At 44.2% G+C, this 23992-nt stretch overlaps 1 protein-coding gene across 3 annotated transcripts; it reads left to right on the forward strand.

The window, feature by feature from the left end:
- Positions 1-60: 60 nt before the first annotated feature.
- tax1bp1a (Tax1 (human T-cell leukemia virus type I) binding protein 1a) lies at positions 61-22688 on the forward strand. 3 transcript variants are annotated; one of them, XM_080485586.1, is made up of 17 exons: positions 61-176; positions 2212-2426; positions 6434-6536; positions 7784-7974; positions 8189-8344; positions 10849-10997; positions 11793-11883; positions 11990-12175; positions 12369-12620; positions 13123-13314; positions 13388-13460; positions 14424-14941; positions 17426-17512; positions 18333-18519; positions 18602-18816; positions 20358-20440; positions 21177-22688. In XM_080485586.1, the coding sequence occupies exons 2-17, from the start codon at positions 2238-2240 to the stop codon at positions 21385-21387; spliced, it is 2883 nt and encodes a 960-aa protein (XP_080341712.1). In that variant the 5' UTR covers positions 61-176; positions 2212-2237; the 3' UTR covers positions 21388-22688. The 3 variants fall into 3 exon arrangements, with proteins under 3 accessions (XP_080341712.1, XP_080341714.1, XP_080341713.1); XM_080485588.1 differs by lacking the exon at positions 20358-20440 and having other exon boundaries at positions 65-176; XM_080485587.1 differs by lacking the exons at positions 61-176; positions 2212-2426 and adding an exon at positions 5164-5334.
- The last annotated feature ends 1304 nt before the right edge of the window (positions 22689-23992 follow it).

Consider the following 23992-nt stretch of genomic DNA (forward strand, 5'->3'; position numbering starts at 1 on the left):
TTCAAGTGATTTCAGAAGGTGAAGTGATGCCTCCTCCTGTCTGCAGCATCACTGGAAGCTGCTCAGCATCCCGGAAGTCCAGCAGGAAGAGAACACAGCATCGCCACAGCTTTGACAACAACGGGGACAGTAGCAAAAACATCGGCCTGTTTACAAGCGGAAATCAAATGCAAAGGGTACACTTTGATTCTCAGAGCGGCATGACTCCCGTGTGTGTTGTTTTGTCGTTTCGTCAGTGCAGGATCCTGTTGAGCTAGCTGTATAGTGACATGACACGACAGAGCCTGTTCACGAGCTAATGTTAGCTCCTTAGCCAGATTTAAATAAGATTAAGCTCACGCTCGCTGAGCTCGTGTCGATCAGCAGAGGGGTGTCTAACCTGTTACCTGTTTTCACGATGTTTGTCGCAGTGGATCAGTGCCATGACTGTGTGTGTGTTAGCTGGGTTAGCTGGGTCGAGCATCAGTTATGACTTAGTGTTTTTTTTTTTTCTTCTTCTTCTTCTTCACATGCATCTACCTGTGGGCTTGGTCACGAGGATAAACAGTGATCACTGGGTTATTATTGTTCCTCTGTGTCACATTCACATGCACATGCGTGTAGTGGTTATGTGCCGCACATGTAAACATCAGTTTTCACGTGATAGATGACAATAGCAAGACACCCAACTGCACACACGGTCGGAGAAGACTTGCTGCTATAAACTCAATGTACATGTGAGTCATGTATAAGTCAATTGTAACGGTCACCTGAAATCTCAATCCAGTAGAATTCCATTCTGCAGTGCAGACCAATGCTAGTGTTGTGATGAACCTTGATCTAGGCAAACTAGTAGTTCGTGCCAAACAGCTGTAGCGTAATATGTCTTATCAAGTTTCATTTAAAGTTCACGTCCCAATTGTGTTTAAAACCGGATGCTCCAGGAAATCTTCAATCTGCATGTGACAGTAATTAATAGTGCAACTGAACTTAAAATAAGTAGCATACACTCATACCTTCTCCCTTTTCATTCAGCAAGGCAAAACAAAGGCTCTGACATATCTGGTAATTGTCAGCTGCCTTACCGCAAGCTACTGAGTCACGGCTCCAGGGAGTTGCCTTGGCAAAAGGTTGCATTGTAGCTTCCACACCCATAAGCTGCATTAGCTCAGCTTCTTCTTCTTTTTTTTTTTTTTTATTAATTGTGTTTTTTTTAAAGGTGTTATTTTCACAAATCAAGCTAATTTAGGTCTACTGTATTTGTTTGTGTAAACACTCTGCCTTAAATTTGTCTGTTTAAATATTGTGAGGTCAGGTTAAGAGTCTGGTCCTTGTTTCAATAAGGCAGGTTTACTTCTAAATGTCCAAGTTCATTCTGAAGGGGTTAAGAGGTAAATTTGCTTAAAAAAATGAATTCAGCTGTAACAGTGTAGTTTTAAGAGTCTGTGTGTACTTCTTAAAGAAGACGTTCTTTCTTTTGTAAAGGTTAAGTGAGGTCCTGAAATATCAAAGTGTGATTTAAAGCGTTACCATCTGTTAGAAAGAATCTGGGTTTTCTCTGAAAGTTCTAGGGCTGACTTTAGGAGCTGAGATCCAGTTTCAAGTGCAATGATAATTATTTTTTCGCGAGATAAGATTGAAGAAATCAAATATGATTTGAAAAGGTCTGGGTTACCTGAGTTCAAAGTGTGGCTGTTTTAAAGAGTCGAGGTGTGGTTTCAAAAAAGAGTCGGGCCTCTGATATAAAGGTGCACCTGAGAAAGTCTTACTTTTAAAGAGTTTGACTCCGGTTTCAATAAAGAATTTGTCGTTTTGTTCGACGCAAAGTTAATGAGTGAAGTTTGTTTCAGAGAACAAAACCCTTTAACACAAACACCAAGCGAAATCCGATGATGGTGTGTCTTCAGGCTTTTACTGCAAAGTGTTTCTGCCCTGTTAACAATTAATGTGTTTGTTTGCTTTACTCTCCTACTTACAATATGACTTTGACAGGTGAAATTCATAACCTCTGAAAGTTTTGATTTTGCCGAACAATTTGTTAACACATGTCTTCCAACTTTGATGAATGTTTCAGTTAAGTACACGGAAGCTGTGCCTCTGAGTGTGTGCAGAGCGTTGGTCTACTACTTGTGCCTTATAAATAGTCCTATGTGGACTCATGATGAATACCACTACCTCAGACTGATTTCACTCTTCTCACTCTGGTTTTTTTAATTCTGTTTTCCCCTCCAGACAAATGAAGTGACCAACAGGAGACAATGTCATCGTTCCAGGTGGTGGACTCATCGCCGGGCAGCAGCGTCAGTATCATGGAAACATCCAACTTTGCCCATGTCATCTTCCAGAATGTGGGAAAGAGTTTCCTTCCCCAGGCGCCCTTGGAGTGTCGTTACACTCTGACCCCGTACATTTCTCCCCACCCCAAAGACTGGGTGGGCATTTTCAAGGTAGATCACATGCACATGCACACACACACACACACACACACACACACACACACACACACACACACACACACACACACACACACACACACACACACACACAGCAGCAGCTGCTCTTACTGAGACCGTGCTTCAAAACGCAAAGTCAGCCATAATCAATTATAGACTTAGACTTTTATTCTAATCGGAATCACTTGTGTAGGAAATATACGGGTTGGAGATTAAAACCGCTTTCTGCCTATTACCCAAGTGTCTGTGACATGAATTAGGTGTTTGCCTTTTATTAATTGGACATAGGTTTGCACTTGCCACATTAGCACGTGCATCCGCCGTGACACTAATGTCTGAGCTCTTCACTACACGCTTAAAAACTCACCGCAAGCTTTGGTGTGGCTGCTCTGCACAAAGAGGAGCGAGTGTACATGGTGGGCTGGCTGCAGTAGGTCTCACAGGGGGGCTGGGGGCAAACATTTGGTGCTCCTTATGAGCCACCCTGATTCTTATGAGATACTTCTTCTTTTTCTTTTTAACTCCCACTTCACATAGCAGCTTCTGACTTTGTTTCCATCAGTTTGTTCTCCGCTTCCTGCTCGCCAGTGTCCCCCTCTGCTCCGCTCTTTTATCAGGGCCATCAAATCTCACACGTAATTAGCAGGAAACGGGAACTAGGAAACTTAATGTCTCATAAAAGTGGGAAGACAAACATTTTATTGTTGCTTAGGAACTGACTTCAAATCCACCAGATCAGTTAAGAAAGAATAAAGAGGGTGGGTTTTATTTGGAAAAAAGCCAATTGGAAAATTTAATTGTGGTAATTCATGCAAATGAAACCTGTTTGATGGTTAACGCTTCATGTTAGGGAACAAGAAGACCGCTTAATCCTCTTGACGCACAAGTCTGTCTCTTTGTGTGTTAATAGTGGAAAAGCTTCTCATCATGAGTGTGAACTGTGTATTAGAGGAATGAGTCCGATCAGCTCCGGCTAGAAGTGATAAAACAGTTAGATACATATCCTCTACCCCCTTTTCCGCATTTTAACAGGATGATATGTTTTTAGTGTGTGGCAGTTTTATTTGCTAAACTGTTCACTCTTGTAACACTCGTAAGTCTATATAGCGCTCTTGGCAAGGTCGCAGAACTAGAAATTTAGATTGCGATTAGGCGTTTGGCCTTTTTTGAATCGGACTTGTTTGTTCGTCTCTGCCGGGGTACAGCAATGAGAGTGATAGTTTCTCTTCACATCTGTAATGGAAAAAAGAGTAAAACACAGTTTCATAAAATGGCAAAATAAAGAAATTCATTGGGGGAAAAAACAGGTAATAGACTGTCTATCCAGAGGGGGTGGGGTGGGGGGGGGGGAGGGGGGGGGGGGGGTTGCGGGCTTATCTTAGTCTGCTCTAAAGTTATCCAAATCATTTTTTACACATATCAGAGAAAACCTGTGCTGCGAGACGAGAGCGCTTTACCACTGCACCCAGTTTATACATCTTTGATGTTTTATAACCGAATCGATCAGCGCATGAGCTGTGTGGAAACCCGCAGTTTTATGGAGCTTTTACTGTCTGTATTTCAAGCAACATGATTCAGAGTTGACCCTAATATATCTTTTGTGAGGTGTCATGCGATTTTGCATGTTGTGCAAGATAATATGTTAAGGATGTAAAGGAATAATGTTTGAGCCACCAAGGAGGAATCGCTCGGGCTTCCCTTTGTTAATGGGGAACATTAAAACCACTGCCATGCTTATACTTTTTTCAATGGGAATTCGGTCTCACACTCATATATGTGTTAGTGTTTCGTTGATGTGGATAATACCGGCGTTGGCAGGTCAGGAGTTATATACGCTTTTCACAAAGTGATCATCTGCTTTAGTCACTGAAGAAAATTATACAACATTTAAAGTTCCACATTGTATATCGATGATTACCCTTGAATGCTGAGATGAATTGAGGAAGACAGCATGTTCATCCTCCCACCTCATATATGTGTATGTGCTAGAGAAAGAAAGAGAAGCTGGCTGCGTGAGTTTCTTAGATGGCACAAGCAGACACTGCTCATTTGAGTTGTGTACAGACACCCCCTAGTGGCTAAAAATATTCACAGTACTATGACTCACATTCAGGTTAAAGCAAGTCGTTTCTCCTCATCTGCATTGTACACACACAGTAAATATCAATAGTGTTACCAGCAAATCAAGCATGTCAAGTTTTCTGCAGCGAGAGTAGATATCAGAAGAGTTTAACAGATCTGTTTACCTTTATTTGTCCACTGATAGCTTGGTTAAGATTGCTGTTTTACACACAGATATCCACACACCCACACCCACACACACCCACACACACACACACACACACATACATGCACACAGGTCCCGAAAAGCCCCGTGAAAGTTTTTAGTTGTGGCATGTTTGTTGGGTTGGCTGGGAGAAACCCGTTGTGTGAGTGTATAATTAACATGTCATCGAGCTGCTCGCTCACACCTTGGCTGAGTGATTGATGGGTGCCGTGCCTGTGATTATTTTATAACATCACTCCTGTGCTGGAATGCCGCACCGTACCAAACCAAATGTCAGTCACCTTCACTCTGCAATTAGCAAAATTATTTATGTCTCCTGTTACTTGAACAAATACACGTGACCACACAAGCAAGCTTGGCTGGAGTCCACTGCGAGCCTAACCTCTCGCTGAGATTTGGTTTGGAGGTGGAAAGAATGTTCCTGGCCCAGATTTCCACGCTGACAATTAGCATTTGTTCAAAGCAGCATTACGTTGTTTGTAATCTGTTGATGTCTCCTGAACCGCAAGTATGAGTATAAGACAACAACAACATCTACCATAAAACTTTGACAAACAACTCCGGGAGTCTGGCTGATTTGTCAGTGTACGTCGAAGGGCCTACGTCGCCTCTCAGGTATTATCCTATTTCACTTCAAAGGTTATTTTAATTATTGTTCTTCTGGAGCTTTCACTGCAGAGCTCCTTTTATGTCAAAATTGAAAACACTTACCAACATGTCATCATTTAATTTCTGGCTTTGTAAAAACTTCACAAAAGCAAACAGGCACTCCCAGTCTTTAGCGAATCCTATAATTTCCAGGATTGGATAATCTTCCAACTTCCGAATTTGTGTTATTTTGCCACTTCTGTGTTGTGGCTGTTCAAAATAGGAATCTGTATCAATCTTACTTGATTTTCTCTCTTTTTTTTTTCTTCTTTTTTTAAATTAATTACAAGGTAAAGATGTCCCAGAGTACAACAGGTGGTGGAGTTAGACCCAGCTGAAGAGAAGTTATGTGATGCAACAAACATGTTGTGTGTGTGTGTGTGTGTGTGTGTGTGTGTGTGTGTGTGTGTGTGTGCGTGTGCGTGTGCGTGTGCGTGCGCGTGTGCGTGCGCGTGCGCGTGCGCGTGCGCGTGCGCGTGCGCGTGTGCGTGTGCGAGTGTGCATGTGCGCGGCTGTACATGACAGATTTACGATGCAGGACCTGAGTTATGACGTTTCCAACGCCCTTTCATCATCTGTCACCCAACAACACATGAAATCCAGGGAATTATGCTTCCCTTGCCATTTTGTGTAAAATTTTCACCCCTTTTCCTCTTTCTCTTTCCATGAGGGTCGTTTTCCTGCCGCCTCACGAGTCTGCGCATGTGTGCCCCCCCCACACACCCCCCCCCCACCCCCCGCCCCATTCTGACACCTTCGCTACCCCTCTTTTTTGTGAGTCCAAAAGCGGCAAGAACTAATAGGAAGAAGTGAAAGAGGAGGTGTGTGGAAGAATGAGGGGGCCAGGGTTTTAAATGTTTCCATACTTGCCTTGAACATTGGATGAAACCCCCCCCCCCCCCTTTTTTTTTTTTAATCAATTATGTTTTCGAGGAAATGTGATGTGACAAAAGTGTTAATATGCTCCCTTGTAATCAACAAAATGGATTAAACTGAATCAGGTCACATTTGTTTTTTTGACGTGCTGATTTCCTTTTTCTTTTTTTATTTGTTTATTTGTCTTCAGGTGGGTTGGAGCACAGCCCGGGATTACTACACCTTCCTCTGGTCTCCGATGCCTGAAAACTATGAACCAGGAAGCACAGTGCACAGGACTGTGGTGTTTCAAGGTACACACACTCCCTCACACACACTTTACGCTAAACCACCATACAGGCCCAGGGTATTCCACAGTAACTCCTCCATTTTACGGTGCATATAAAAACCAGTACTTTTATTTAATAAGGGAACACAACCGCAAACGGAGGCCTGGGACCCGAGCACCTCTCAAACCACACACATGCACACGTGCATACACGTTGAGGGCCTGCAAACTGGTTTTACTGGGGCTGGAACGGTCAGATATTACACAGTGAAAATATGAGAGTGTGCTGTGGTGTGTCAGGAGTCAGTAAAAATCTGCTGGCTGCTGGATATCCTCGACTTGCTTCCCCTCAAGGCCCACAGTACCAGGCCGGCTGTGGTTACATGTGAGAGTGGAACTATGAGCTGGTTGAAACGACACTGGAAACAGCCCAAGTCTTGACTGTCGTTTCTTATCCAAGACAAGATATTTGGGCATGTTTTTTGAGTTTCATGCATCATTTATGTAACTTCATCCATTTTAGGGTGATGGGGGCAGTGGATCCCAGCTGAGGAGAACCTGAGCAGGTTGCTACTCCATCACAGGGCAAACACAGAAATTCTCACCTACCCCCAAGTAGTTTCAAGTGCATATTTTTAGGCTACGGGAGGAAACCAGAGTACCCGGAGAAAACCCATGGAGATTATAGTGACGCCACACAGAAATGCCCCCAAACCCAACCTGGACCCGACACAGTTCTCACCATGAGGCAAGAGTGTGAGCCACCATGCCACTGTGCGGCCTGGATTTTGATTTTGTATCCTGGAGTAAAAATAATTTTCCACTGACTACATTTTTTCCCTATAATCACCAAAACATGGTTGTGATTTTGACTTTCGCATTCAGACTCCAATCACCAGTTCTGTGTTAAGGTGGTTGTGTTATTTTAGGTCGGATGAAATACTTTTAATTAAAACTACACAATTACTTAATAAGATACTAATCGATTACACTGTATTACATTGAAGTGAGTGTTGCAAGACGAAACATAATCTCATAAATGTACTTGTGGTGTGAATGGAATGTTGTTATTTTTACGGGATGGATTGATTTGGTAGTCATTTTTGGAAGCACTATAGATTTAATCATGGTTGAAGCAACATGATGTCTGCCTGTTTTATTAAAAACAAACAAACTGGAGAATGTGTCAGGGTTTGATTATGTCGTTGCTGGAATTGAATGGGAAACGAAAGAAGAATCTAAGGCGCCCACCCTTATGTCATTGCTCTATAGGTTATTATGTTCCAAAATCTGACGGAGAGTTTTACCAGTTCTGTTATGTCACTCACACTGGTGACATCAGGGGAGCCAGCACACCATTCCAGTTCAGGTCAGCCACACCCACCGAAGAGCTGCTGACTGTCACCGAGGATGACAGCAACTCGGATATACTTGTCGTCACCACCAAGACCGGCCTGCTTGAGGTACACGAAAGAAGGCATCAGATGTTTGTTTATTCATTTTCTGTAATAAAGGAGTCCATATTATGTCTCACATATTCGATTAGTGGGAATACTTGGGAAACAATCCCTCATGCTATATCATGTTTATAATATTGGAGTTTAACTACCTGTTAACAATCAACTGCAAGTTCGTTTATGTCTCAATTTCTCCCTCTTTCTTCCCTCGGCCTGGAAGCGTGTGGAGGAGGCGCAGCAGGAGCGCAGGGAGCTTCTGAAGGCCATGCGTCTCCTGCAGGAGGAGAAGCAGCAGCTGCAGGAGGAGCAGAAACGCCTGGCCAGAGAGAGGGAGCAGGAGAGGGAGACGTGCTGCCTTCTGCGGACACACAACCAGGTTAGTGAGACGAGTGGGGGGGGGGGGGGGGGGGGGGGGGGCAATAAAGAGATATCAGGTTTTTGTCTGCACAGACTGTACACGGCATTGACAGGAGCGATAAATACTGGGAACAATCCTGTAATGCATCCGTAACAATGTTGCAATCAAGGTAAGCCAGGTTCTGTGTCTGTGCAGTTAAGTGTGTACATGGATGGATGGCGGTTGTTTGCACATGTGCAAGGAGCCAGTTCCTCACCAGTGATCACAGGCCTCGCAGCTTCAAAGGCCCTTACGAATAATCTGCGCCGCGTTCGCAAGACACACAAATGGCTGCAGCCTCAATGTGTGTGTACGTGTGCGCGGATTTATGTATGTGGAATTGCACACCAGTCTTTCTCTCCCGTCTTTAACGACCTGACTCAGTGGGCCAGAACGGAATTGGGACACAGTTTTTCTTCGGCATCTGGCGTCAGGGACGATGCCATCGCAACCACAGTGAACAAACATGACGTCAAACACACAGACACACACACACACACACACACACACACACACACACACACACACACACACACACACACACACACACACACACACACACACACACACACACACACACACACACACACACAAACTTGTACCCATGCACATACTGACCTCCCCCTTCCTCCACTGTCACACTCACATTCAGGTTCTATACCACAGGGCCCCGGTAATGTGCTTTCACACATGCACAGGCGTGCACACGCATGCGTGCATGCACACACACACACAGACAAACACAAACACACTCATTATGCCACCCGCTTGCAAATCCTTTTAGTCTGTGTGTGGAATGAGAGGAGGGTAGTCCACAAAACCGCCTGTCTGAAAAAAGCACCCTGCCCAGCCTCAGGGACAAACACCACTCAGTCACGCGATTCAGTGGCCACTGCTTTCTCACTGTCTATTTTCTCTCTCTCTCTCTCTCTCTCTCTTTCTCTTTCTCTTTCTCTTTCTCTCTCTCTCTCTCTCTCTCTCTCTCTCTCTCTCTCTCTCTCTCTCTCTTTCTCTTTCTCTCTCTCTCTCTCTCTCTGGCCTGATAAGAAAATGATTCATAATTAAAATGCAAGCATTTATTTAATCTCTCATTACAAAATAAAACAAAGGTAAACGTCTGCACTTGTTTTATCTTCTCAATCCCTCTTTCTTTCTCCCACTTCCCAAGGATCAGTTACTATTCACATTTTCGCAGTTTATGAGTTAGTCATAATAACCAGAAGCTTGGCACCAATGTCAGAAAGTAGTCAACTGAAGGAAGCTGAATGGAAGAAAGGAGGAGGAGAAAGACTTTTATTCTAGTCTCTTATCGCCCCCTAGTGAACCTCTTTGGTGTATGCTCACACACAATGTGAAAAGGCTGCTTTGAGTTAGCCTGCTGCTTTTTTTTTATTTTATGAAGGACCAAATCGCCATAAATTAAGGGGTCGTACCGAGACACACACACACCATGCTGCTTTTCCATTCAGCAGGCCGGTCCGTCTATAGATATACGACTTGTGTAACTTCTGTACAGTAGGTGTGCGAGCTCGTCTCACTATGATGAAAATATCCTTTGAGTTCAACATGAAAACATAAGTACATATTTTGCGGCTGCTAATTTTACGACTACACTTTTTATAAGGTCTTTATGCACTGCTAAAGTGCTTTCCGAACGCCAGCCGTAAAAATCATACAGTAATCTACGCAGAGCCAAGCCCAGAGGGAGACAGACGGGCCCGAGAATTCATTGGTACTGGTGTACATGTGCACTTCCCATTGGATTGACGGCTTTTGGTCTGCGCTGTCGGCCTTTCTGTGTTCTTGAGCATCTGTTTCTTCCCCTGCTCGTGTGAGAAGGGAGCACAGTATGTCTGTGCTGTGCTACAAGTAGAAAGGAAGGCATGTGCGCCTGTGCGGAGGTATGTTCTCTCAGAAACAATACGAGCTGAACGAAACGGCTTCACTTCACTGCTTCTTAGAAGAAAGTGCACTTACGGTATTTTCTCCGCAGGCACAGTACAAGATGCTCCAGTCAAACGCAGCATGTATGATTATTCAAATTATTTATTACACTTTGGACTGAATGTTTCTTTTCCAACCCTCTAAAGATTCACACGAGTCATAATTTGTAACTGGTGATTTGTGAGTGATGAGGCTCGACACATTCCCCCGAGGGGAAATTCATATGTCACGGCTGCACTTGAAATATGCTCATGGATAAAAAGCCGAAATGTTTTGGAAAGTTGCAATGTGTGCAAATACTCCTATGTAGAAATTATTAGTTCAGTTAAAAAAAAGAAGGAAAGAGGAAAGGGAAGCAATTAAAAGAAAAGAAAATACACAGCACAATTCACATGAGAGTTCATCCTCACAAAAAAAGAAAAAAAAGATCATCTGTTTTTAATCGAGGAGGATTGCGTAAATTTGCCTCACTGATTCGGCCGCTCTGAAAGGCCACAGTGCCTGTCATCGTGATCCACAGCTGCCTCTCCGTCCCGCAGGAGCTGCTCCGCTCATCACAGGGCCTGTCAGAAGAGAGGGAGGAAGTGAGGAGGAGGCTGACAGAGGCCACGGACCGGGTCCGCCAGCTGGAGGAGGACCTGCTGGGAGTCACTCAGAGAGGCCTGCAAAAGGAGACCGAGCTGGATTGGTGAGTGGAGGATGCAGACATGTTGTTTCTGTGCAAACGTAGTGAGTTAATGGGACATTTCTCACCGTCTATATTTTCATAGTTATGTCACGCATGTCTGAATAACGATTGGGACGAAGCAAGTCCTCATTCTGTTGCTTTGGGTTTTTTCTATGTGGAGTTTGCACCTTCTTCCTGTGACTGGATCATTTTCATCCAGTTACTCTGAGCCCAAAAACATGCCGTTTGAGGTTACCTTATGTAGGTGTGACTCATAATTAGCTGGGATCGGCGAGTTTAGCTGTAGTGATAAAAGAGACGGAGGAATGGAATCGGTGTCTGTTAAAACCACAGTTTAACCAATGTGGAATATATACTTCCCTCCAACATTTAAAGACAGTTTCACGAGTATGGCTTACTGTTGTCCACTGCACTTCCTTGTAGTTAATAGGTAGTAGCTGTAATCAAAGAAGCATTCATGTTGTCTGTGTGGAATAAAGTTAGATCTGTTTCTTCCTCATTTCACAATGAATGTTCTTCATTCATAAAAAGGAAATTGGAATCTTGTCGTCGCATCACTTCACACTTTGTTGGATAAAATAACAATACTCTCTTAAAAGCAAAAGCAGACATAATCAATAAAAAAATAAATAATCGTGGTACTAAAAGAGGGCATTTCATTTTAGTCATATAAAAATCATGACACTCTTATTGATCATTAAAAAGCCTTAAAGCCTGAAATCACTGAGTCATATTCAGTTTCAAAACAGTTTTGCATTAAAAACAACACAAAGCTCTCATGATTTATTGTTCCAGTCTGCGTGATCGTTTGAAGAAGCTGACAGCGGAGCGAGACAGTCTCGAGAGTCAGCTGAAGAATGAGAAGGACGAGCGAGATCTGTACAAGGTATAGGAAAACCTTCCGCATTAGAAAAAAACTAAACAAAAAAAAAGCACACGAACGCCCGTGTGCTGCTGTGAAACGTTGGGCCTTTTTCATCACGCGCACACAGGCTCACCTGCGCAGCACGGAGCTGGAAAACACCAAACTGAGTGCGGAGCTGCAGATGCTGAAGGCGGTGGAGCTGAACCGGGAGGTGACCATCGCTCAGTTCCAGGAGGAGTTGGAGAGGCTCAGGGTCTGCGTGGCACAGAGAGACAGTCTGGAAAAGGAGCTAGTGGCACACAAATTGGACAAGGTAGTGTTGGTTTTTTGTCACTTTAAAAAAAACAATGGCCAGCAAAGAAAAGCTTTTTGTCAGTGAGAAGCATTTTTAATGGCAAATATGTCATCAACAAACTTAATTTGTGTTTGTATTTTACATGCATTCATTTTACTGTAAGTATTTGTTCACTGAAATCAGACCTAAGCTCCCCTGCCGGTGTGTTCAGGCAGAGCTCGCTCGTGTGCGTGAGCAGCTCCGTCAGGCGGAGGAGCAGCTCCAGGCGTCCCGGCAGCAGGCCTCGCTGCTCGCCTCCGAGCTGCGGGATTCGGCCAGTTCCCGCGACCACACGATGACAGAGCTGTACCGCGCCCGCCTGGAGGCCGACAAGCTCCGCGCTAGTTTGGCCGACGCTCAGGCAGAGTGCCAGCGCATGGAGAGCCAGCTGGACCGCATGAGGAGCACCGCGCACAAGGAGGTGGTCAGTGTCCAGCTTCTGTCAAGTGTTCGAGTCCCCCTCGGGTAAAGCGCAGTAACTGAAGCCAGTAATGCAATATGCATAAGTGAGACTGCATTCATTAGAGATCGATCCCTCTCAGTTGCTTATCGAAAATAGGTATAGTGGACCAAATACATGCTATGCAGCTCTCTCTCAATTATGGTTGTAAAGAAATCTTTTATTTTTTTATTACATTCTTGGCAAGTTATTACGTTATCGGCTTTATTACATGATTGGTTGCTGCACACCTTAAGGTTGCAGAGGAGACACCCAGTAAAGCTGCGTGAAGAATTAGGCAGCTCGTTCATGACATTTAACAGCGAAAAAGAAGCAATTTGATGTGAAAATAGTTGAACGATTGTATTTTTGACAATTATTCGGCCCAGATCAGGAGGTTAATGAGCAATTACCTTCAACTAAGGTGAAATCTTTCTATCGTGTTGGTTGTAAAAAAATGTCCCTTCTTCACCTCCTGCTGCGGCAGGGCGTTGGGACCAGCGGAGATGTGACACCCAGCATGATGGTGGTGTCGGAGGCCGAGGCTGAGCTGCAGCGGGAAGTGGAGGAGCTAAAGCTGCGCCTCCACATGGCCGCCGAGCACTACAAGGAGAAGTACCGGGAGTGTCAGCGCCTCCGCAGGCAGGTGGCCAAACTGAACACATCAGAGTCCCAGGGGGTGAGTAAAACGACGGGACTGCCTTACAGTCCGTTTGTGTATTGGTTGGTTGAGGTTTGGTGTGTTTTTGCAGGAGCCAAAGAGAAATGCATCCACAGAGACGACACAGGAACCTCTCACCCCGAGCCCAGAGTCACCAACAGCAGGTACACACACAGACGAGCGGTTTACAATGTTATATTTTAGATGAAAATACTAAAAATCTTACCTGGTATGGGGGTTACCACGTGTAGCATGAGATTTGACAGAGGTGACAGAAATTTAATACATTTATTTGATGTGTTTTGTCCAGTTCACAGCTATTATTTCCAGTGAATCACCACTGATTGTAGCCTCAGGCCAAAATCTTAACTCACCAACCACTCATTGACTTCATTTCTTCTCTTTATCGTCATCGTCACAAGCAAATGTCTGACTGTGAGCTTGATCATTAACAGTTCAGTATACGTTCATGAATATAACATCTCGTAAATAGTTTCAAGATTATGTTGTGAAGAAAAACCCCAGATACATGTTGTTTTATTTACAGGGATAATTGCATCTGCTTGCAGCTACGTGCCTTATTGCTCGAGCCGTGACTCACTATTTCTAGACTGGACAAATCTCTTTTATCTTTCCAGTCACAGTTGGTATTTCTTGTAAAACAAGTTGCAGTGCACTAACTGGAAATGTTCAACAAACACTCAATAGGCATAGACTGCAGAAATGTGGAGAATCAATGTAGGTTAACTGCCGATATCAGTAATCATTTGTGCAAACTGGTAGATGAGAAGTGATAGAAAGGGAAATAAAGATTAAGGATTAACATATTGGACTTCTCCTTACTACTTTTTGAGTATTTGTCATAATATATGTTATAAAAATATATTAAAACTTGTTTGAATTAAAGCAATTCAAGTCTGACTGAATGGTTGACCTAAAACATAATCCAGATTGGTGAAACCCCTGAATTTGTTGAAAATGTGGGGTTTAAAAAGCTAAATACTGTATTCCCATTGAATAGGACGACTTGTCTGACTTTCATTTTATATCTTTTGTTTTCCTCTGAACAGAAAAAAAACATTTCATGACAGTGAATATCCATAACATTTCTTTGTTTGTTTTTACAGGAAATATAGCTGCGGCAGTCCTGCAGCAAGCCGCAGACATGACAATCACTCCAGAATTCAGTAACAAGGAGCTAACTTATGCTGATGCACGAACCAATACAGAGAAGGAAGAAGAGCCGAGAGAGAAAGCACCGAAGAAGAGAGCTGAGGCGGAGATGGAACCAAAGAAAGGAAAAGAGGAGAAGAGGGAGAGCCTGCCGGAGGAGAGCCTGAGGATGACGAGCTGGGTGGAGGTGGAGAACGAGGGGAGCAGTCGGGTGGAAAGCATGCTGAAGGCTGAGGAGGAGGAGGAGGAGGAGGAGGAGGAGGAGGAGGACGACGACGACGACGACGATGAAGAGGATGAGGAGAGTGATGGTGTGGAGGAGCTGGAGGGGAGGAGTGTGGAGGAGGCCGAGATGGAACAATCGCGCTCGGTGGAGGAGGAGCTGGCCATGATGGAAGAGAAGTGGAGGGAGCAGTGTGCAATCAACGAGACGCTCAAACAGCGGCTGGCCAGCGAGGAAGAGCGATTTAGAGTAAGATGAACACCTTCACTCAAACCGCCGGCGGCTAAAAGCTCCACTGTGAGAAAGAGCTGTCAACACGGAGCGTTCGTGTACAAGCTTGTGAGTTCGGGAGCCGTGCAAATTCAGACCAGTAGTGTAGCAACAGTGAAACAAAACCTGCAAATCAGCACTGATCCTCATCATCCACTTCTGGTGCATCAGATTCTAATCCTCATTTCTATTTAATTTGTATATTTTGGAGCGAGCAGTGCCGTCACATACAATCACAATTCCTGTGTTTTGACCTCAGTCATAGAATCAGACTGCACGGATTCGCAAATAAATCCACAGTTTGAGTCCAGATTGGGCTCGGAGGCCTTTCTATGTGGAGTTTGCATGTTTATCCTTGTGTGTGCATGGAGAGAACCCCCTTTTAGATGTAACTGTGAGTGTATGAGCTGACACTCTGTTTTTTTCTCTCTGTGATTGACTGGTGACTCGTCCGCAGAGTACTTCACTAATATCTGCAACCCCGAGTTTGATAAGAGGTACAGAAGATTTCTAGTGTCAATGAATCAATCCCAAAACGTCTTTTATATAGCCCCCTTTCATGCAGGAAGAATCGTTAGTGGTAACAAAACAAAACATTTAAAAAAACAGCATGTAAAAGTTAAAGTTACCTTATTGTGCTTAATAAAGTTTCAAGAAAGAAATACATTAAACAAAAAAAAAGTTCAGAAGACAACTACACAAAATAACATGAAAATGAGAAAATTAGATAAGACTACATTTTAAATGCAAAATATATATTGTCCAAACAGTATGTATGAAGTTATTATTGGCAAAAGTATAAGGCTTATTTAAAGGGCTAAAATAGATGCACTAAATATAGTTAAATGAACTTCCATCCATCCATCTATTTATAGTATTTATTTTAAAACAGACACTCACACATGGACAATTCATGGACACCAGTTAATCTCAGTTGCATGTTTTTGGACTGTGGGAGTAAAACTGAGTACTTGGGAAAGGCTCCACACAGTGGGAAGAACATGCAAACTCCACACAGAAAACACTTTAGAGAGATGAGTGACATCAAAATGAGTGCGGAAAGTCAAATAAGATGAGAAATGCTCCTTTAACTCACCTTTTCAAACCTGTCCCTCGCTGTGCGGACGCCACTTGGGAAGTTGTTCTCCATCAATCATCGTATTTCAGTCCTAATGCAGTGAAACTTCAGAGCAAGAATGAGTAGAAACGCTGATCTGATATCAGGTCATAGGCATCCATTTCAGAGATCCTCCACTGTGTGTGTGGTATGTGTGCGTGATTCAGTAGAGCCCTTGCATTTTGCGTGCGAACGTCCGCCAAAGTACCGACTGATATTTAATCTCCATGAGTGAGCGTGTGTTTATCGGCGCTGTAAATATGGCCCTCCATCGACTGTGATAGAGTCTCCTGTCTGAGGCGAGTGCCCCGGGCCCCGGGCTGCTCTTAATGGCCCCGGAGACTGACGGGAGAGGCAGCCGCAGAGCGCCATGCTTTACGGCTGTTTACATCAGCCACCCAGAGGATGGAGCGAGAGGGAGAGGAGCAGACATGAGGAGACAAGAAGTGGGAGAGGGAGCACGGAAACGCACTGCTGCAGACTCCCATTCACCTGAACTTAACCCTGTAGCGCTGCGCCGTAAATTTACAAGCCGAGGGTGGAGAGAGAGAGAGAGAGAGAGAAAGAGAGAGCGAGAGAGACACAAAGGACAAAAGGAGATGAAAGAGGATGAGGGAGGGGAAGCAAAAGGGGGGATTTAAGAGCAGAGAAATCAGGATGGACAGATAGACATGAAGCAGAGAGAGGGAAAGCATGGGAGAGGAGAGGACAGGATTTGGAGCCTTTGAAATGGGATGAAATCAGAGAAGAGCAGGCAACTCGCCATGTAAACTATCCCACAGGGTCACTTCTGTTCCACGGCCAGAGATTTATCGCCCTCCCCTGCTCCGCTCTGAACTTCCCTCTCAACGCAGTACTTGCTTCTCTGCTTCACGTTTACACTGACGGCCACACATCTGATGCTGCGCTGGGGGGGTAAATCAAGCAGGTCGTTTACCTTTGTTAAGACGTTCTTATCACTGACGTAAGACAAAATGTCCTTTCCATCAACTCTGAGAACGAAAACTGAGAGTCAGTATTCATTCAGAGAAAAATAGAATAACTGCAGGATTTAATCCCAATCTGAGCTGATTCATCGGTGACTGTGCCCCCTGTTAGCACCGACAACAGAACCGCCGAAGTCTTGGGGGTTTCTGTGATGACAAGAATGTGTGCAAAGCTCCATTTCTCTGGGTTCAGATAAGAGTGAAAGAGTACAAGTTTGGGACATTATGAACATCATATCTGGTCAGAATGCTCTGTAATGCTATTCTTTGCCTTTTAAAGACTTCCTGGAATCGGTGTGTGTTCAGTAATCTTGTGGTGCTAAATTAATGTTGCTGTCTTATCTTTGTCCTGTTGTTAAGGTGCAGATGGCAGAGCGAGCCAGCGAAGTCACCGAACTCAAACGCACCCTCGCTCAGGCTCTCAGAGACAAAGAGCAGCTTAAGGAGGTAAAATAGCACCAGCACTGCTTTATATCACCCCCCCCCCCCCCCCACCCCCCACGATTTCCTCTAAATACACCTTTAATGGATTTTTGACAGATAAAATAACTGCTATAGAATTTCCATGTCCCATTCTGAACTGGAGTCCACAGCAGCATCATTGCTTTTAATTACACGTTTCTGTGCAGCGTGTGAGCTCTTTCTGTAGCCTTTTCTTTCCTACTCAACACTCCCCACTAGCCACTAATTAATACATCTATACTTGCTTCCTCCGCCCGCTGCTACAGTGCCATTAGACAGTGCAAATGCCACACAACGTGTCTGTTTCACCTTCCCAACCCTGGTTTAAATGTTAAACCTGATAGCAGCGCACTAATGAAGTCATCAAGAGAGGAGGCCAGGGAGGATATAGGGAGAGGAAGGAAGGAGCTCCAAAGAAAAAAAAAAGAAAAAATGGAAGAGGGTGAGTGCCTCTATCAGCAGAGCCAGAGCACTGGGAGCCAGAGTCTGACACCCATTACAGTAATGAGTAGGGTACTAATGCTCTTGCTTTAGATATAATCACAAAGGGCAGAAACAGTGTAAAGGGAAACTTAACTCTGAGCTGGAAGTACTTACTCACTTTGTGGTTCCTGGAGTGGAACTGTGAGATTGGAAATGTTGATTAAATCACTTATAAAACTGTGAGTGATGTCTTTCTGAGGTTGTGCATTTAAACATTTAATATAAGAGTAAAGTAGATGAGATGTGATGATAAATGTTTAAGGAAAAGGATGCAAAGGGAGCGTACGACCACTTCATCGCTGTCCTCTGTCCTCTTGTCCAGGAGCTGCAGCGCCACCTGTCCAGACACAGAGTGCAGGAAGTTGCTGTTCAGGGTGCGGAGGTCAGGCAGCCCATGCTGCTACGCTACCCGCTCCCCTACCCCCAGGACCCCTCCCCGCCACCACTGGTGCCACAGAGGCCCGCCGAACTGCAGTTCGGCAACCCCTACTCCACGGACACCACGAGAGGTGGGGAAGAAAAGAAATCCCGAATCCTTCCTCTTCAGCTTGTGTTTTATTTTATTGCTAATTTGATTTGGACACATTACAGATCACGTGGATGTGGCTCTGTCTCCCGAGCACATGCCCCGCCCTCCGCCCGAGGCTCCTCCCCCTCCCTGCGCCCCGCCTTGTGCGCCTCCCATCACACCGCCCAGCCCGGGTCCGGGAGCGCCGGGCTGGGACCGGGAGGTGGTCTGCATCCAGCCGTCCCGGAGCACAAGCCCCCCTGAGAGCCTCGAGCAGTCGCCAGAGGAGCCCCAAGCTGTAAGTGGCACATGCATTATAATGAGCACACAGTCTCCAAAATACATTCAAATCATGTTCCTTACTGGGATTTTGTATGATTGTTTTGGTATCACATAGGTTTTTAACTCAACACATATCTGAGCCCCCACATAGAGGCCTTACTTCGATTCCACGCTTTCAACCTCTGAACAATGATCCAGTTTATCCTGAAGAACTGCAGTTGCGTCCCACCATAAATATGTGCTTCTTGATTCGTGTCCTAATTTAGACTCTCTTCCTCAAAATCACAAGATGCTGAGAACACGTCATTACATAATTAATAAGGTTACTGCAGAAAAAAAAATTCCTTTTCAATTAAGTAATATATGCAAAAGATTCCAAGAATATATTCTTCATGCCCGGAATGAAGGAAGAGTGAGAAAGGATTTTCACTTACATGGCACTTTTCGACTGTCGACACAAAAAGCACATCAAAATGTGCTGGAATTTTTTGGGAATACTGTACTATGACTTTTGTTAACAATTAAGCGAGGCCGTTCCCCCCCCCCCCCCGCGTTTAACAGTGAAACAATTTGCCAGTCAAAGCGGATGGGATTTTGGTGAAAAACACAGAAAAGGAGGCGATACGAGTTGGTAGAAAGCAGCAGGCACTCAAAGAATGTCATCTCTAGTTGTGTCTGGACTAACTTCACACATCCAAAAGCTCAGTTACTTCAGCTGTGAATGTATGGGAACTATTTAAACCTTTGAATGATTTCAAATGCTACTTAGGTTTTCAAATCACAACCGGGTTCATTTCAGGCGGAAAACTCAATTATTTTAACTTCATCATCCACTTTCCTGTCCTTGTTCAGTGATGTAATTTCACGGATTTGATATCATTTTCTATTTTATCCAAACCCTCATCTTTTGTATTGATCTTGCAACTACACCATTTACTCAGTTGCACTGATTCTGTTTCCTTTTGTTTGTTTGTTTGTTTTGGCTTCTTGATTGGAAAGAGCATTTTTTTTTTTCTAAGAAAAATGCGACATCAAATAAATAATTATTGCATACATGAATAATTCAGCTCAATATGTCACGAGGATAAAAGGGCCATAATTGATGGCAGCAATAATTTGACCTCAGCAAAGCAAGGTGTCTGGATGAGTTACAATAAATGCGTGATATACTAATTGCGATCCCAGCCGTAGCGCTGTGCTTTGCAGCCGGTGAATTCCTGCCCGGATTATCTCGGTCTATGTCTCTGGAGTGCTCCTCCTTCCCTGTAAAGGAAAATACTGGTTTGCCTTTAAAAGACAAAGCGTTGGGCTCATTTGCATAAATCCTTAATTAACGTCAGTCCTTCAGTGCTCAGGAGAGATGAAGCCAACAAGAGCCAGGAGAGAGTAATTAGGGGAGCTTTTGCACCGGGAAGAAATCAGAGACTTCTAAGACCGTATCTGTGGTCGCTTGCGATAAAACTGTAGAAAGAAAATTAGTGCACGTTTTTTGTATATTCACTTACGCTGTAAGTGGAAATAACCCTTCACCATTATTCATGTGTTTGCATGTGAAAGGTGGGCGAAGGGGCTCAGAAACCCTGTGATCATCAGTCCAACAGACGCAGTGAATCCAGAGGCAGCTTCTGCTTCGACTCCAGGTAACACACCCGAACCCTTAAAGAGGAAGTCTGGTCGTCCGAGAATTGAAGCAGATCAAAAGCGGGCAATGCGAGGCGAAAAGTCTTTTCCTGTACATCAGAAAAGGCTTGTGCACGGAATCGTTAGTCACATGGTTGCCACCTAATTCCCCCAGTAAGTGATTATCAATTAGAAAATTCCTCATAGCGTCCAGAAACCAGGTGATCACAGGTAAAAAGTCTTGGCATGGTGTGAGCAGTCTCTATAGTTTTTGAGTCGGGCCTTTCTGTGTGGAGTTTGCATGTTCCCCCTGGCTTTTTCTTCAAGGAGTCCCGTTTCCGAATGATGGTACAGATGGATCCCATGTAGATTAAACATTAAAGAAAATGGACAGATGCCGATTTAATAATCCCGATTTAGAGATATAAAGTAGTTTATGTAGATTTTTGATAAACTGTAACTATGATAAAAGCTAATCATTATTTGTACTATTAGTCTATGTTGTGCACTGGTCACAGGCAGTGCAGCATGACTGTCATTAACAATAGGAATGCGTTTGTTTAATCTTGGCTTCTATTAGTTGAGTGACAAACAAATTAAGGTTTGGCCCACTGAGCATTCAAGGCACTCCTTCAAAGAGACGTCTTGTTGCGTCATTGATTTTTAATTTTTTTTTCCATTTCCATTTGTTGTTTCTCTTGGCTCCGGCATAATGACTCGCTGGTATGAGGACACTGCTTTCTTTCTCTTCCCCAGTGGTGACGTCCACAAGCGCTGTCCTCTGTGCGAGGTGATCTTCCCGCCTCACTTCGAGCAGCGCAGCTTCGAGCAGCACGTGGAGAGCCACTGGAAGGTGTGCCCGGTGTGCTCCGAGCAGTTTCCCCTCAACTGTCAGCAGCAGCTCTTCGAGAGGCACGTCCTCACGCACTTCGACGGCCACGTGCTTAACTTCGAGCAGGTGGACTGAAGGGGGGGGGACGTCGCACACTCCCCGACACGCCGCTTTGGGTACAAATATGAGTCTCCGGCTATAAGTTCATATTCGATCAGGGTTACGTTACGTCGTCTCGTTAAAATACAATCGTCAGCACTTTTTTTTTTTTTTTGCAACGTTGTGAGAGAATGTAGTTGACTTACTGAAAGATGGCAGAATTGTGATGCCAAGCTGTTTCAGTTTGAGTGGATTTTAATTTAACACAGCGGATGATTGATTGGTGCCACAGTTTGTTTCTGTATCAGTCTTTTGTTTAAATGTTATTTTATTGTTTCAAGGGACAAAGCACCATTTGATGTGCATGCATATATTCTGTGTTCAACGCCCACATTTCTTCCTACTTCCAGACTGAAATGTGGCCCAATGTTTGAACTTTGACAAGACATTGTAATATCTCAGTATTTGAACTTCACAATGGGCCGTGTGTTCAAGGTACTTACAGAGTGAAGTTCTTTAACTACCCTCAACACACGTTCACTCAACCTGTCATCTTTTCAAGCTTGGTATGAAAAAAAAAAAAAAATGTAAGCAAACTGATCTGTCAGTGTTATTACAGAGTGAGAGTTGAATATGTGGGATCTCTTAAGAGTAACTGAGTGTGTACATATATCTGAAAAACAGCTCGGGTGGAGCCCCCCGCTCCCCCCCAACACCACCATTCTGCTGTATGTATGACAGTGTTTTGCGAAAATGGTCAAAAACAAAAACAGCACTATGTTTTCATGTTATCTGCACTAAATAAGGCTTTATTCTGAATGTACTGTACATAAATGAAAATAAGTATAAAATCATGGAGGAACCCGTGCGTTTACTCTCGTGAGCCCCCACCCTCCCCGCTCCCCTCACTGTTACCTCCCTTTGTTTAAAAACTGAAAGAAGGATGGACCAATGGCGTTTTACTTCCTGATGTGCACTTTCCGCTCTTAGGTTGGTCCCGAGGAGCTGCTACAGGACATGGCGTTTCACTTTTATCGTTCCGTACTTTCGTGTTTTACAGGTAGAAGTGTGAAGAAATCAAATTTAAAAAAACAAACAAACAAAAAAAAAGCGTCGCTTTGTGCTTCAGTCTGTTAGCCCCTCATGCTTGTCTATTTTCAGTCATCACAATGTATTTCCCGGACAGTGTTGTGTTCAGGCTTTAGAAACTGCACATGCACAGATCTGTATGTATGTCACGTGTCCGATGCAGCCCTTCCCGTGTGAGAATGCCCGGATGCTGGTTTTAAGTGTGTTCTGCAAAGATCTTTATGAATAAATTCAGCTTGTCTAAATGCACCTTATTGTATTACTGTCCTTCATTAAGTAATGACTCCATCCACCTGCTGCAGAGTTTTTCCACTTTATTTTGCAGTTTTTTTTTTCAGTCATTTCCGGTTTACACTTAAGCAGCTTACTCTTCTTTTTTTTTTTATATAGAAAGACAGTTTGACATCATTTACAAGTCATTCTGCTCAGAACCTGTTGTACCCCCCGTACAAAAAGGAAACATTGGTCTCCACGTTACATATGAAAATATAATTTAAAAGCACTTGACAACAGACTCACGTTACAATACATTCACTGTACATGGTATACTGAACCCCCCCCCCCCCCCCACCACCCCTTGTTTAGCACACATCCTCCGCTCCTCCCCTCCCCCATGTGTAATACTGCAACTGGCCCTGTGTAAGTAGCTCAAACTATTCCGCCTCGAAACGTAGGACCGAGGTCTGTGGCCGTCTAGTAACTTCCAGAGTCACAGCTCCACAGATCCTCTCCCCCAAACGGTGCCACGGCTTCACAAAGCTTGGTTCAGAATGCTTCAGGGCAGACGCCGATGTCTCTGAAGCCACGTTTGTGCTTGGTTTCCGATCGTCGCAGTTTGTGTACTCTGCCTCGTTTAAGAACTACATGTTATTTAAAAGAAAAAAAAAACGAATTAAAATTCCCTTTGCTATAACCAACCCTGTGGTGTCCATGGCAACAATAAATTGGGAGGACAGGAGGGTGTGTGCATGTCAGAGGATACTCAACCAATCTAATAACAGAAACATGTTTTTTTTGTTGTTTTTTTTTTTTAAAAGCTCATGCTCCAAGCTTCGAGTGGAATAGGAACTTTGACTGTACGATGAGGCGAATGATGCAATGAACTAAACGTCTTGGCGGGTGGCGGCGCCACGCCGCTCAGCTCTCGTAATGAATGATAGAATCCCACTAGGGGGGGGGCAACAGGTTGGCCTCTTGTAACACTACATGATGCAACTTGGCCGGCTGGGCCGCTCCTCGGGAGCTGAACCAGCAGCCTGGCACTGACGACATGACACATCCCCGCACGGAAACACACACACACACACACTACAGTAATACTCTCTAGGCTGATGATTTGGACACTGCTGAACCCCCCCCCCCCCCCCCCACACACACACACACACATACATACAATAGACTGGAATGCTGTTGTCTACAACACACACACACACACACACACACACAAAGGACACATAGATGGTAATCTCCGTCAATTGGAAAAAAGCCCACCCTCTCCCTCCACACATCACTCACGTCCTGACGTGAAGAAAAAAAATGTAAGAACATTCTA

The sequence above is a fragment of the Lipophrys pholis genome (genome assembly GCF_963383615.2).
Source record: "Lipophrys pholis genome assembly, chromosome: 17".
Lineage (NCBI taxonomy): Eukaryota > Metazoa > Chordata > Actinopteri > Blenniiformes > Blenniidae > Lipophrys > Lipophrys pholis.